Below are 15,471 nucleotides of genomic sequence, written 5' to 3' on the forward strand. Positions count from 1 at the left end.
CCTTGTTACCACTGTGCAGACTGGTGGTGGTGGTGTAATGGTGTGGGTAATGTTTTCTTGGCACACTTTAGGCCCCTTAGTACGAATTGGGCATCATTTAAATGCCACAGCCTACCTGAGCATTGTTTCTGACCGTGTCCATCCCTTTATGACCACCATGTACCCATCCTCTGATGGCTACTTCCAGCAGGATAATGCACCATGTCACAAAGCTTGAATCATTTGAAATTGGTTTCTTGAACATGACAATGAGTTCACTGTACTAAAATTCTAGTTTATTTCCCCCTCAAAAATAGGTAATTGAGCACTGTAGTGGTTACGACCATATCTGTGCCTATGTAACTACATGGAAACAGACCAAATTATGTCTGTGCCTTGTACTGTGCCTATTATTTATTTGCTTACTTTAGTTCAACTTTTAACAAAATGCAGCCTCACATTTTAATTGAACGATTAGCCTCACATTTTAAGTTACCCAAGCAGATCTTATTACTAGTTCTACATTTTTTAACAAACAGAAGGCAGCAGGTCTATGTAAATGGAAATGTGTCCACTGTCATTGTATCAAACACAGGATCTCCCCAGGGCTGCGTTCTCTCCCCCCTGCTTTTTATATTATACACTGACAACTGCAGGTCATCTTGGGAGAACAGCTACTTGATGAAGATCTCAGATGACTCAGCCCTGTTGTCCCTTCTCCAGGGCAACCAATCGGACCATAACAGTGCCCTTAGGGAATTTGTCAGATGGTGTGATGACAGCTTCCTTGATTTAAATGTGTCTAAAACTAGAGAATTAATCATAGACTTTAGAATGCACAGTGACGAACCAAAACCGGGTGTAATACACAATGAAAATGCTCAAATAGTCCAAACATATAAGTACTTAGGCACAGTGTTTGACTCACAACTGAAATTCAGTGAGAACACTGATAGTATTATTAAGAGAGCAAACCAAAGAATATACCTAATGAGGAAGCTTAAAGGGGTGATAGAATGCAAAACCGATTTTACCCTGTCATAGTTGAATAACGACAGTTCGGTGGGTAAATAGGACATACATAGAAGCTCAAAATCCCATTGACACCCTTTTACTATGAAAATTTCATATTTTGAAACTGCCGCTGAAAACGGGCGAATCCCAACAAAGCTGGAAGTTGACGTCAACCTCCCAAAAACCGGAACCTTTGTCAGCCCATGGGTGTATTAAGAGAACGGTCACGCCCCAACATTTACATAGGCTACACAACTGACCTGAGATCAGTTAGTCTTCTGAATCTAGGTCGCGCAGATCTCAGAAAATGTATACATTGTTCATATGCTATTTTACCATTAAATTCACTTCTGAGAATTTTTTATGCGAGAAATCAACTACTTAGAGGTCAAATATGGGCCGTTTTACGAAAATTGATGTCTAATTGCAAATTTTGTCCGACTGTGTCGGACTTCAGAGGCTGGTGCTGCCTGTGTTGCTGCCTCGCCGCCTGGCCTGCCTTCCTCCACAGACCCCGGTGTAACACCGGCTTGCTGTGAGCCCGATTGAGCTCCGGCACGGCTGCTGCAGCCCACAGCACCTCATACCCGCGCAAAGTCACCGTTTGGGCTGGTGGACTACTACCAAACGCCGCTGCTCTGACAGAGCTCCAGGGCCTGCAACTCCCCTCTTCCTGCTAGCTAGCTAAATGCCCGGTGTATGTGAGTGAAAGCGCGGTCAGCGAGCTTGTTACGCCAGCATTCTCTTACCACAGATTCTAGTTAATCTTATAATGTGTGTAATTATAATGTGTTGAGTTATTTAAACAAACGATTGGGAAAATAAACGCCGCTTGTCCATGAGTCTCATTGATAGAGCCTGCGGCTGGATGGAGCTCTATCAATGAGAGCTAGCTAGCCTCCTCTTAGAATTCCTCTGGAATTCACAAATATTCATTAACTTGAAATCGGACACCGTTGTTAGCTTTATAAAAAATATAGTTAGATGTTGTATAAGTGGCGTGACGAAATTCAAACTGTAAATATACTCGAATTACGACCAAAAATGAAGCTAACTAGCCGCAATCTGTACACATAGGATTGAAGGGACAGTCGCAGCTAACGAAACCCTTACAGCTCACAAATATTCATTAACTTGAAATCGGACACCGTTGTTAGCTTTATAAAACATATAGTTATATGTTGTATAAGTGGCGTGACGAAATTCAAACTGTAAATATACTCGAATTACGACCAAAAATGAAGCTAACTAGCCGCAATCTGTACACATAGGATTGAAGGGACAGTCGCAGCTAACGAAACCCTTACAGCTCACAAATATTCATTAACTTGAAATCGGACACCGTTGTTAGCTTTATAAAACATATAGTTATATGTTGTATAAGTGTGCGACGAAATTCAAACTGTAAATATACTCAAATTACGACCAAAAATGAAGCTAACTAGCCGCAATCTGTACACATAGGATTGAAGGGACAGTCGCAGCTAACGAAACCCTTACAGCTCACAAATATTCATTAACTTGAAATCGGACACAGTTGTTAGCTTTATAAAACATATAGTTAGATGTTGTATAAGTGGCGTGACGAAATTCAAACTGTAAATATACTCAAATTACGACCAAAAATGAAGCTAACTAGCCGCAATCTGTACACATAGGATTGCAGGGACAGTCGCAGCTAACGAAACCCGTACAGCTCACAAATATTCATTAACTTGAAATCGGACACCGTTGTTAGCTTTATAAAACATATAGTTATATGTTGTATAGCTAAGTGGCGTGACATGTGTGTAACATTTGGTAAGAGATTGCTGGTGTAACAAGCTCGCTGACCGCGCTCTCACACACGGGCCATTTAGCTAGCAGGAAGAGAGGAGATGCAGGCCCTGGCGCTTTGTCAGGGCAGCGGCGTTTGGTAGTAGTCCACCAGCCCAAACGGTGACTTTGCGCGGGTATGAGGTGCTGTGGGCTGCAGCAGCCGTTCCGGAGCTCAATCGAGCTCACAGCAAGCCGGGGTCTGTGGAGGAAGGCAGGCCAGGCGGCGAGCCCTAACACAGGCAGCTGAACTCCGACACACAGTTTTACCAAATTTGCAATTAGCCATCCATTTTCGTAAAACGGCCCATATTTGAGCTTTATATCGTTGATTTCTCGCATAAAAAAGTCTCAGAAGTGAATTTGGTAAGGAAACATTGCAGTGTCTGGAATATGAGATTCTGTCGCGTTTCTAATGTATGTGTATTGGAGATTCGCTCAACCAATCAGCACACGACCTCTAATGCGTGTGTATGGCGAGTCGCTCAACCAATCAGCGCGCGTCTCTATGTGTGTGTACGGGGGCTCAACCAAGCAGCCGCAGCCTCATCTAAATATTCATGACCATACCATATTTGGAAGAAAAGCTCTTGTTACAAATAGGGCCAAAACACAGGGATGCATAAGGGCCAATAAAATATCAACCAGGCCATTTTCAGCCCAACTAATGTTACATACCCCATTAGGAGACCATAAGGAACAGTGTGAAATACCCTATATAATCATTCTATCACCCCTTTAACTCTTTTTGGGTCTGTAAATGAATTTTATGCACATTTTATCAAGCCTTCATTGAGAGCCTATTAACATTTTCTTTCATATGTTGGTTAAATGGACTAACTGTAAAAGACAAAAAGAGCTTGAACAACACTGTTAAGGTATGCTCAAAAATCACTAGTACCAAGTTAAAAGATCTCTGTTCCCTCTGGAAAACACGAGCTGTCCAGAAAGCAGACAGAATACTGTGCCAACCTGATCATGTACTCAGTAATGGATTTGTTATCATGCAGTCAGGTCGGCGGTACTATGTACCAATATGGAAAACTAACCGGTATGCCAACTCATTCATTCCCTCTGCGATAAGAGTGTTAAATGAATAACATACAAGACTGTTAAATGAAAGCACATAACCATAACAAAACTCGTTCTTGCACTCCGGTGCTCTGTTCCGTCACTGGCAGGTGTGTGTGTGTGTGTGTGTGTGGTTGTGTGTGTGTGTGTGTGTGTGTGTGTGTGTGTGTGTGTAATGATTGGGTCATGTGTAAATGTGTGGATGTTATGGGAGAGAGAGAGAAGCTTCTGTATACAGGGGGATGTATGACTGCTGCAGTACTATATGACCTTGGAGTATTCAAACTGTACATATATTAAAGTTATGCCGGCAGCTCCGCGGAGCCCCGAGCCCCGGTAGTAACCGATGAAACGGTGAATTGCCGCTTTCTTGTCAGACTGTGTGGAGCGCTTAAAGTCCGACACGTCTTACCAAATTTGCAATTAGCCATACATTTTCGTAAAACGGCCCATATTTGAGCTTTATATAGTTGATTTCTCGCATAAGAATGCCTCAGAAATGAATTTAATAACGAAATAGTAGACCGTAGTAGCAGTGTCTGAAATATGAGACCTGCTGTCTCGTCTCCAATGTGTTTCTATGTGGTTCGCTCAAACCAATCAGCGCGCAGCTCATCTAAATATTCATAAGCATACCATATTTAGAAGAAAAGCTCTTGTTCCAAATAGGGCCATATTCACAGGGTAGTTAAGGGCCCATAAAATAGCATTTGGGCAATTTTCAGCCCAACCAATGTTACATACCCTATTAGGAGACCTTAAGGAACAGTGTGAAATATCCTATATAATCATTCTATCACCCCTTTAATGGATGGGTTGGCTGTAAAACTGAATTGCCCCTTTGGGGACTAATGAAGTTATCTGAATCTGAATATGAACAGTAAAATAGTGTTACAGAAGGCTAGCTGTAGCCTCGCGCTGTCCTGTGGGAATTCAGTTGTAGCAGGAAACAGTAAACAGCAGTGTGCAGATCGGAGCTTAGTGTGTGAAGAGTGAAGAGCGGAGGTGTTCACAAGGGAAGAAGCTTGGAGTAACGTAACTATGGAGAATATAGCAGATATACAACACACGGACGAGCCTTTTGAGTTTGATGGTAATCGTTATTTATTCGAACCCAAGTATACTAGCCTCACAAGAGTTGGAAAGAACGAGACAGACAGGGCAACAGGCAGATGAAGCAGCTGCTCCAAGCGCGAGCTACAGCTAGCCTTCAGTAACGCTATTTTACTGAACAAGGTAGGTACTCACAAGTCCCCGGCTGAGCGCCGCTATGTTGGAGTTTACCCCGGTGGACGAGAGGGTCGCCTCCCTACGCCTGCGGGTTGTGGGGGGGAAAACTCTGACTGTTGTTTGTGCATATGCACCAAACAAGAGTTCGGAGTATTCGGCCTTCTTGGAAACCTTGAGTGGAGTCCTGTATGGGGCTCCAGTGGGGGACTCCATAGTTCTGCTGGGGGACTTCAACGCACACGTGGGCAATGATGGAGACACATGGAGAGGCGTGATTGGGAGGAACGGCCTCCCTGATCTAAACCAGAGTGGTTGTTTGTTATTGGACTTCTGTGCTAGTCATGGATTGTCTATAACGAACACCATGTTCGAACATAGGGATGCTCATAAGTGTACTTGGTACCAGAGCACCCTAGGCCAAAGATCAATGATCGATTTTATAATCGTTTCATCTGATCTGAGGCCGTGTGTTTTGGACACGAGCTGTCAACTGATCACCATCTGGTGGTGAGTTGGGTCAGGGGGTGGGGGAAGACTCTGGACAGACCTGATAAGCCCAAACGGGTAGTGGGGGTAAATTTGGAACTTCTGGAGGAGGCCCCTGTCCGACAGATTTTCAACTCACACCTCCGGCGGAGCTTTTCGTGCATCCCTGTCGAAGCTGGGGGCATTGAACCCAAGTGGACAATGTTCAAAGTTTCCATTGCTGAAGCCACGGCTAGGAGCTGTGGTCTTAGGGTCTTAGGTGCCTCAAGGGGCGGTAACCCACGAACACCGTGGTGGACACCGGTGGTCAGGGAAGCTGTCCAACTGAAGAAGGAGTCTTTTCGGGATATGTTATCCCAGAGGACTCCGGAGGCAGTTGCAAGGTACCGAGGGGCCCAAAGGGCTGCAGCCTCTGCCATGAAAGAGGCAAAGCAGCGGGTGTGGGAGAAGTTCGGAGAAGACATGGAGAAGGACTTTCGGTCGGCACCAAGGTGCTTCTGGAAAACCATTCGCCACCTCAGGAGGGGGAAGCGGGGAACCATCCAAGCTGTTTACAGTAAGGATGGGACGCTGTTGACCTCAACTGAGGAGGTAATAGGGCGGTGGAAGGAGCACTTTGAGGAACTCCTAAATCCGACTAATACGCCCTCTATGGTAGAGGCGGAGCTGGAGGATGATGGGGGATTGTCGTCACTTTCCCAGGTGGAAGTTGCTGAGGTAGTTATACAACTCCACAGTGGCAAAGCCCCAGGGATTGATGAGATCCGTCCAGAAATGCTTAAAGCTCTGGGTGTGGAGGGGTTGTCTTGGTTGACATGCCTCTTCAACATTGCGTGGAAGTCTGGGACTGGTGCCACCACCCCGGTCTGCCACTCGGCAGACCGGGGTGGTGGTTCCCCTTTTCAAAAAGGGGGACTAGAGGGTGTGTGCCAATTACAGGGGTATCACACTTCTCAGCCTCCCCGGTAAAGTCTACTCCAAGGTGCTGGAATAGAGGGTTCGGTCGATAGTCGAACCTCAGGTTGAGGAGGAACAATGCGGATTCCGTCCTGGTCGTGGAACAACGGACCAGATCTTTACTCTCGCAAGGATCCTGGAGGGAGACTGGGAGTATGCCCAACCAGTCTACATGTGTTTTGTGGATCTGGAGAAGGCGTATGACCGGGTCCCCCGGGAGATACTGTGGGAGGTGCTGCGGGAGTATGGGGTGAGGGGGTCCCTTCTCAGGGCCATCCAATCTCTGTACAACCAAAGCGAGAGCTGTGTCCGGGTTCTCGGCAATAAGTCGGACTCGTTTCAGGTGAGGGTTGGCCTCCGCCAGGGCTGCGCTTTATCACCAATCCTGTTTGTAGTATTTATGGACAGGATATGGAAGTGTAGTCGGGGTGGAGAGGGGTTGCAGTTCTGTGGGCTGGGGATCTCGATTTGCGTCGAAAGGAGCCAGTTGAGGTGGTTCAGGCATCTGGTAAGGATGCCCCCTGGGCGCCTCCCTAGGGAGGTGTTTCAGGCACGTCCAGCTGGGAGGAGGCCTCGGGGAAGACCCAGGACTAGGTGGAGGGATTATATCTCCAACCTGGCCTGGGAACGCCTCGGGATCCCCCAGTCAGAGCTGGTTAATGTTGCTCGGGAAAGGGAAGTGTGGGGTCCCCTGCTGGAGCTGCTACCCCCGCGACCCGATACCGGATAAGCGGACGAAGATGGATGGATGGTCTGCGTTGAAAACTCATCTTGTTGTCATGTAAGGGCCCTGTTATGTTGCACAGATATTTTAATTGCATTTTGTGTCTGTTAAGAGGCAGAAAGGCACTCTTTATCTTATGCCCCCATAACTGCCGTTTTAGCTAAGTTTTAGCTGCAGCACCGATTCGGCTTTTTTTTTTTTTCTATTGACAGGTCTCACATAATTATAGTTATCAAGATTATCGTAAATATTTTTGCTACGTTTTGGTTTAAAAACGATATCTTTTGCTATGTTTACACCTCGCATTCACACTGCTCTGGCATTTCAGAGCACAACACAAAACTTCTGACTCTGTGTTGGTTCGGAATCTGTGGGGTTGTGTTGCAGTCTTAAAGGTCCCAAACGGAGACCTTTGAAAACACCAACACTGACACTGATGACAACGTTTCGCCGCCTGATTGGGTCATAACGTCTCATTCTCTTAGACTAAGCTACTAACCTTGCCATGGCAACTACCAGCAATGGGCGGTAGATCCTAAATCGGATCTGCTAGAATGATCGACGTAGTTAGGTTTAGGCATGGGGTGTGGTGATTGGTAAGGGTTAGGGTAGGGAATACCAGGAAAAGCCAATCAGAGGCAGAATAGGGCAGGGTCCGAGCCACGTCATTTAACGATGACACGTCTATCATCTACTGCAACGGGCAGCATATACATGTTGCCTCCTGTTTACCCCGACCCGCCCATGTCCAATATACGAGAATCTTCATGAGATGTGCGGTTTGGGCTGGTTAGTTTAAACCTTGATTAGTAAACACTTGCGTGCACGGAGATCACTTTTGGCTCAAAACTCGTCCAGACTATAAGCAGCCTATTTTAAAAACTCAAACTACATTTTGCAGCTGCACCACGATCCTGCTCACTCTGAAATATTGACATATAATCTCCAATAATATAGAATTATATTCCATCAATGCGACCAATCACATCATGTGTGCAGAGTGCAGTGTTATAAACACAAAAAGGACATGTAGAGGTTGTATTCTACGGTTTGTTATTTCCACTGCCTAGCAACTTGCTGTCTCTCTGCACTGTGCACTACCCGGGTCAGGCTTCTGTAAGAGATTGGTGCTCCTATGGAGCTCATACCGCTAATTAGCAGATCACATAGCCTGTACAAGCCCAACCCAGGCAGAGCAGTGGCGAATCGCGATTAGAAGGCAATTCAGAGCCTTTCTATTACCTGAAAATAATCCACGCCCTCTGGCCACAGGTTAAAAATTATTGTCCAACATATAAATACAGGAATCCCTGAATCCATCTTTGAATCAATCAATAGTGAAGGATACATTTCTTCAAAGAAGTCGATGTGTGGAGGTTGTAGTATATCCAGAGCAGAGAGCACCTGAGGAGAGAGTTAAAGCCAAGGTTATTTTTCTTTTGAGGAAGGGCTCGTCTGAAGCTTTTTGATGAGTAGCTGTCATTCACATTTGGCTCAGGATCCAGCCCTCCTAATACCAGCCAAATTATCAACAGCATTTGCTGACATGCTACGCTAAGCGCATTGTCTCATTTCCGGTGCTACTCTGTGTTACTGCTCTAGCCAAACTCAGTCAACTTTGTTTTATTCTTTCTTATAGCAGTTAATTACCTGTTTTAAATTTATACCTACACTAGTTCTACTAACAGCACCCGTAGTTATCTTCTCTTAAAGCGACTGTCTTGTCAATCTCACAGTTGGTTTATACACTGTTAGCTCTGTTAGCTACTTTAGCTTAGCCGTTAGCGATGGCTTCTTCCCCTTTCCTCTTCTACTCTCTCTTGCTCGGTGTGTCAAATGTTTAGCTATTCCTCTGCCACTTTTAGTGATAATGAAACATGTAATAAATGTAGTTTATTTACTGCTCTGGAGGCAAGGCTTAGTGAATTAGAAGCACTGCTCCGCACTAGGGAATCTAATTTGTATGCTTATGTAGCTAGCCAGGGCTCCGTAGCTGGTGCGGGCCAACGTAGTGCAGCTTCTGCTAGCAGTCCCCCGGCAGCCCCTGAGCAGTGGGGAGAGTGGGTGACTGTCCGAAGGAGGCATAGCTCTAAACCAAGCCCATGGTTAACCACCAACCCCTTCATGTTTCTAACCCACTGGTGACACACCCGCTGAGAAGCCAACTCTGGTTATTGGAAACTCCATTCTGAGAAACGTGAAGTTAGCGGCACCAGCGGCCGTCACGTGTACCCCTTTGGGCCAGAACAGGCAACATTGAATCCTATTTAAAACTGCTGGCTAGGGATAAACGTAAATACAGTAAGATTATTATTCACGTTGGCGGTAACGACACCTGATTACGCCAATCGGAGATCACTAAAATTAATGTTGAGTCGGTGTGTGCATACGCAAAGAGAATGTCGGACACCGTAGATTTGTCTAGACCCCTGCCAAACTTTATAATTGCAATGACATGTACAGTCGCACATCATCATTCATGCTGTTGAGGTGGTGCCCAGTAAATGATGTGGGCTTCGTAGATAATTGCAGTGTTTCCTCTATGTTGATTTTGTAGTGGCGGCCTGCCATGGCAACATTTCTGAATTTACTGTTTATCAGACCCCAGATGAGACAAGAAGCTAGCGAACGGTGCGGTACCTCTGCTTTTGACTCCCCGCTGCAGTAGAAGCTAGGCCTGTAGCGATGTGTCGATGACGTCGACGTCAAAATTACGTCGATGTCAAATTTTTGCATCGACGCTTCGGCACAGCTCGCCACACACACGTGGGAGACCAAACCATTGCAGAATGGAGAACGAAACCGCAACCTCCTCACATAATCCCAAATAAAATAAAAAGTCCTAAAAAACAGCTCGCCCTAAATCATCGAAGGTATGGAAATACTTCAAATTTAGTCCCAAACGTAAAAGGTGTTGTTATTTGCACTCTTTGCCAAATGTGTTATAGAATAGTTAGTAGTTAATAGTTAGCCTTGCACCACCAAAGTGCACAGCTGCTAGATCTAGCTAACGGTAGCAAACAGACTGCAGTAGCTTTGTACAGGAGAGATTTATGTTGGGACTGTAAAACTGAAAACAGGAATTTTATATTGTGTTAAACACTCTCAGGAATGTCTATACTGCACTGCATGGTATTTTTTAGCACTACAACTTATTCATTTTTTAGAGTTATGAGAGAGTTATGTTTATACTGTAAAAGAGTAAACAGGCTGGCCTTTCATTTTGTAGAACAGTAAAATAATTGTATTTATTTAATTTTGTGTAAAGCAGAAGATTTTTTGCTGTGCAAAACTGTTTAATAAAGTATATTAAGATTTGTTTTGTATTTATTTGATACATTATGGTTTTTATTAATCGAGCAACAGAAAGTAAATTAGTCGACTAATTGATAAAACAATCGCCCGATTAATCGTTTAATAAATAATTGTTTACCCCCAGCCCTAGTAGACGCTTTATTCCTCCAACACGCTATATTAACGTTACTGTTTTTACTGTTTTCCAGGTTAGTGGGGGTGCATACTGCTCAAATCAGGGCATGAAGTTAACTTTTTTGACCACCAGCCAGTTTTTTGTTTGCCTCATAAAGGTGACAAACAGGACTTGCTGTGTCTCTATGATCCTATCCTGTCCTATTCATGGTAGCCTACTCATGGACATTGCTCCGTCATCACATGCTGTAGTAGGGGTCCCGCCTTGATAATACTGCATAGGGGTCCGGTGTTGGCTCGTTACGCCACTGTATATAAGAGATGAGATGAATGACAAAATCAGGAGTAGCCTATGCGCACCACAACAACAACAAAAAACACTGGTGAATGTGGACCATAACACCAGTTGTTGCAAAAAAGTTGCAACTTTTTGTAGAATTCTTAAAAATAAAAAAATTAATAAAAAGGAAACTTATAATAGAAATAATTAGTACTATTAATTAATTACTCTGGGATGAGATTTTCTAGGAACCTTACCAAAAAGGCTCAGGATGATGATGTTGGTATAATATGAAAACGGCTGGTGGATTTAAGACACAAAATAATAATTTATTGAATGAATCAAATATGAACGTATTTGTCAATGGCTTGTTGATCTTTACATTGTTAGTTAATTTCCTATCCTGGGCTGGGACACACATTCATACAGTTTAATAAAGTACTTATTGGACTTTAACTTATCATTGCACTTACAATAATGAGCGTAGCTGTCCTCAATTTAGGTCATCCTGTAGGTGTGATTGTGTGTGTTTGTGTGTGTGAGCGCGTCAGTCATAGGGGAAACGGAGCAACAGCCCTGCCCGCTGCAGACAGCTGACAAGATTGAAACAGCAGCAACTTTCAGAGACTTTAGAGTGAAAAATCGTTACAGCGTACGTTGACCAGGATGGTCTGAAATGTTTTGGATGGTCTTTCGCTTTGTTGGTAATGTGAGATGTTCGAGTCACACGCACGTCTTGTCTTCATGACAGAAACAAGGAAATTAATTTTACCCGTTGTCACTTCCGCTTGGTCAGTGGCTGCACGTGGGACTGCTGGGATTGTGTTAGTAAGAATGTAAGTGTAAAATGCGATAGGGAGCCCCGGCTGTCAATCAATGTCTTCCAGTGATGCGGGCCCCTGATTGGACCAGGCCCGTAAGCAACCGCGTACCCTGCTTACCGATAGTTACGCATCTGAATCACTCAATTCTCATTGGCTACCTGCCAATGTGGCAGGTAGACTGACAGTGTTACCCGGCAATTGCAAAATCACCCGCTTTTTACACTGTGTGTAAAATGAGCGGTGACGTTAAATCACCGATTTCAGGTAACGGCACCCTACGGTACCGTCTATTGCTGGATGGTTTCAAGGTAACGGTCGGTAGCTAACATTAGCAGATAAGCCCAATCACAGCGACGTTATCATTCATATTTTGGCACAATGTTTCTGACCACAGTAGCGGTCATAGCGACTGAAAGTGTGATGTGATATGCTAAAAAGAAACTACACGCTGTTTTTCAGGTAACGTTACCTATTGACGTTCAAAAGGTAACATCAACCCCCCACCCCACCCCCGCTGCTGAAAAGAATTTGGGAGGAAACACTCAATTGGCAGATTTTCTGGGGAAAACCTGGTCTGATTAGCAGAGGCGGCATTCATCCCAATTTGGATGGAGCCGCTCTCATATCTAGAACTCTGACAGAGTTTATTAGCGGTCCTAAACCATGACAACCCAGAGTTGAGACGCTGTCTGTCCCCCGACCACTTAAATTAATTAAATCAAAAGTAAACAAAAGAGGAGTTATACACAAAAACCTAATAAAAATTAAAACCACCACTGCAATAGTAGAACAAAATAGGATAAATAAATGTGGACTATTTAATATCAGATCCTTGTGTTCTAAAGCAGTACTAGTTAACAATCTGATATCAGATAATCATTTTGATCTATTCTGTCTTACTGAAACATGGCTGTGTCATGAAGAATATGTTAGCCTAAATTAATCCAATCCTCCTAGTCATAATACTCACATTTATCGAGGCTCTGGCCGAAGAGGGTAGAGTTGCAGCCATCTTCGAATCAAGCCTATTAATTTAATTAATCATAAACCTAAACTAAATTATAACTCGTTTAAAAGCTTTGTTCTTAATCTGTCACATCCAACTTGGAAAACATTTCAACCAATTCTATTTGTTGTTGTGTACCACGTTCCAGGTCCGTATTCGGAATTTAAAGGACATAAAATCCTGTATGATCTGCAATTTCCTGAAGTTATTGTACTTGGCCCCAAACACCTCCAAAGCTCATTATCTAAAGATATAGCTACTCTGGATGGCATTGCACCACCAGAAATCCATTAACGCCCACATAAAACAAATCTCAAGAACCGCCTCTTTCCATCTGCGTAACATTGCCAAAATTAGGCATATCCTGTCTCAAAACGATGCAGAAAAACTAGTCCATGCATTTGTTACTTCAAGGCTGGACTATTCCTTACTATCAGGTTGCTCAAACAAGTTCGTTCAGACTCTCCAGTTGATCCAGAATGCTGCAGCGTGTGTACTGACAAGAACTAAGAAAAGAGATCATATTTCTCCTGTATTAGCTTCTTTGCATTGGCTTCCTGTAAAATCCAGGAATTAATTTAAAATACTCTTAATGGTCAGGCACAATCATATCTTAAAGAGTTCATAGTACCCTATTGCACCACTAGAGCACTGCGCTCCCATAATGCAGAGTTACTTGTGGTTTCTAGAGTCTCTAAAAGTAGAATGGAAGCCAGTGACTTCAGCTAGCAGGCTCTTATGCTGTGGAACCAGCTCCCAGTCTGATTCTGGAAGCAAACACCATCCCCACAATTACGTAAGAGTAAGCTTAAAACTCTTCTTTGATAAAGCTTATAGTTAGGGTTGGCAAGGGATTGCCTCAGGCCAGCTCTTAATTATGCTGCTATAGGTTTAGACTGCTGGGGGACTTCCTTTGACACACTGAGCTCTCGCTCTCTCCATCTGTGTGCATTTATGTCCCTTTAATGCATGTTACTAACCTAGCTCCTTATTCCCCGGAGTCCTTATGCTTTCTCGCCTCGCAGATTTGGTGGTTAAGGTAGATTGTTTTTTGGTAGCTGCTGCTGTGGTCCTGCTTGACGCCCCCCTATTCCACCCTACACTGGCAGCTGCTGCCGTGGTCCTACCCAACGCCCTGCATTGCTACAACTATTACTTCTAGTCATAGTTCTATTATCTTTATTGTTACTATAAGTGCCATGCCACATCATGTCAACTACTATAATTATTATGAATCATATTTCTGTATATCTGTATCAGTGTCTCTGTGTCCCAATCGGTAGCGGCAGATGGCCGCCCACCTAGAGCCTTGGTCTGTCCGAGGTTTCCGCCTGTAAAAAGGAAGTTTTTTCTCGCCACTGTCGACCAAATGCTTGCTTATGGGAAATTGTTGGGTCTTTGTAAATTATAGAGTGTGGTCTAGGACTACTCTATCTGTAAAGTGTCCTGAGATAACTCCTGTTGTGATTTGACACTATAAAACTGAATTGGGGGCGGGGGATGGGGGTGGGGTGGAGAGGACACATTTTAGCATTGCTGTTTACTTACGTTTTCATGTTTGAAGAAGCATAGCATCTTGAGCTCCCGAAATACCCTCTTGCAAGAAACAAGGTTTTGGAAGACATTGGGCATTTTTTTTAGGGCAACTCGCTTTCCATCTCTGGGGTCTGTCACTGACCTGGGTGAAGAGGAAAAACACAATATTACTAAGATTCAGTGGCTCTTATAAGGGTTAAGCACTTTCATATTGTAGGTTGATACATTAACTTGCACACAGCACCCCTACAGACTATGCAAGAAGTATAAAAGTAAAGAGATTGAAAAGATTGGCATCTTGCTAGCTTTTTGTGAATGTAAATAGAATTGTTCCAACCATGATTCAGAAGGAAGATGACAGGGGAGTGAGGGGGCAGTCAACGAGAGAGAGAGTGAGAGAGAAAGAAAGCGAGAGAGAGTTCTAACATAAAGATCTAATATAAACTTTATTCTGTTCCCATGCCATGTACAAAAGGCCATGTCTATGATAGCTGGTGTAAACAGGTGGTTAGACATAATAGGTGCCATAGCAGAGGGCCTTTGAAAACCAAAATGCTTCCTGAATTGCAACCAGATTTTAATTGTATGGGATAACACATGATTGTTGGCTGAGCTGCCTGCAGAGATTTGTAAGGCAGAGGAGACTAGAGAGTGAATAGGAAGAGTCAGCAACCCAGTCTGGCACATTGTCATCAGAGTGACCCTTGACCCAGAAGATAGCAAAAAGTTAGTCATGGACATCTATCCCTCCATCTTTTCTCCCCAGGAAACACCTACTGATGCTGATGATTTTCATAAATACATATTGAGAGGATTCATTGATTAAGCAAATTGTTTCTTGGAATGAATAATGGAATGTTTTGGAAGATATATAAATATCTACTATGTTCATTTTAATCAAATTGATATGACCTGCCATTGATAAGGGTAGTGTATGCCATCATTGTATGTCTTGTTAACATTTATCTATTAAAAGTTAGGGTTGGTAACATTTTCCAATATACACTTTTTAACATATTTTTTAAAAAGGTCCCATGGCATGAACATTTTGAAAGAAAGATTTGTGACTAAATGAGTATGTATTGATTTAGAGAAACAAGTCTTAAAAGGTCCCATGGCA

At 43.7% G+C, this 15,471-nt stretch overlaps 1 protein-coding gene across 3 annotated transcripts in view; it reads right to left on the reverse strand.

Moving 5' to 3' along the window:
- The window catches only part of LOC120574039 (serine/threonine-protein kinase NLK-like), a 109,992-nt gene extending 94,776 nt beyond the window's left edge, over positions 1 to 15,216 (reverse strand). For 2 of the 3 annotated variants that reach the window (XR_005641814.1, XM_039824045.1), the window contains exons 1-2: positions 14,364 to 15,216; positions 8,625 to 8,680 (exon numbers count right to left, since the gene is read on the reverse strand). Coding sequence is in view for 1 of the 3 variants with exons in the window: in XM_039824045.1 (XP_039679979.1) it covers positions 8,625 to 8,680; positions 14,364 to 14,447 (140 nt within the window). In the remaining 2 variants the exon portion in view is untranslated. The remainder of the gene's footprint in view (positions 1 to 8,624; positions 8,681 to 14,363) is intronic. The other variant, XR_005641815.1, reaches the window with a different exon arrangement.
- Between the last annotated feature and the right edge of the window lie 255 nt (positions 15,217 to 15,471).

The sequence above is a fragment of the Perca fluviatilis genome, chromosome 2, assembly GCF_010015445.1.
Source record: "Perca fluviatilis chromosome 2, GENO_Pfluv_1.0, whole genome shotgun sequence".
NCBI classification, from domain to species: Eukaryota; Metazoa; Chordata; class Actinopteri; order Perciformes; family Percidae; genus Perca; species Perca fluviatilis.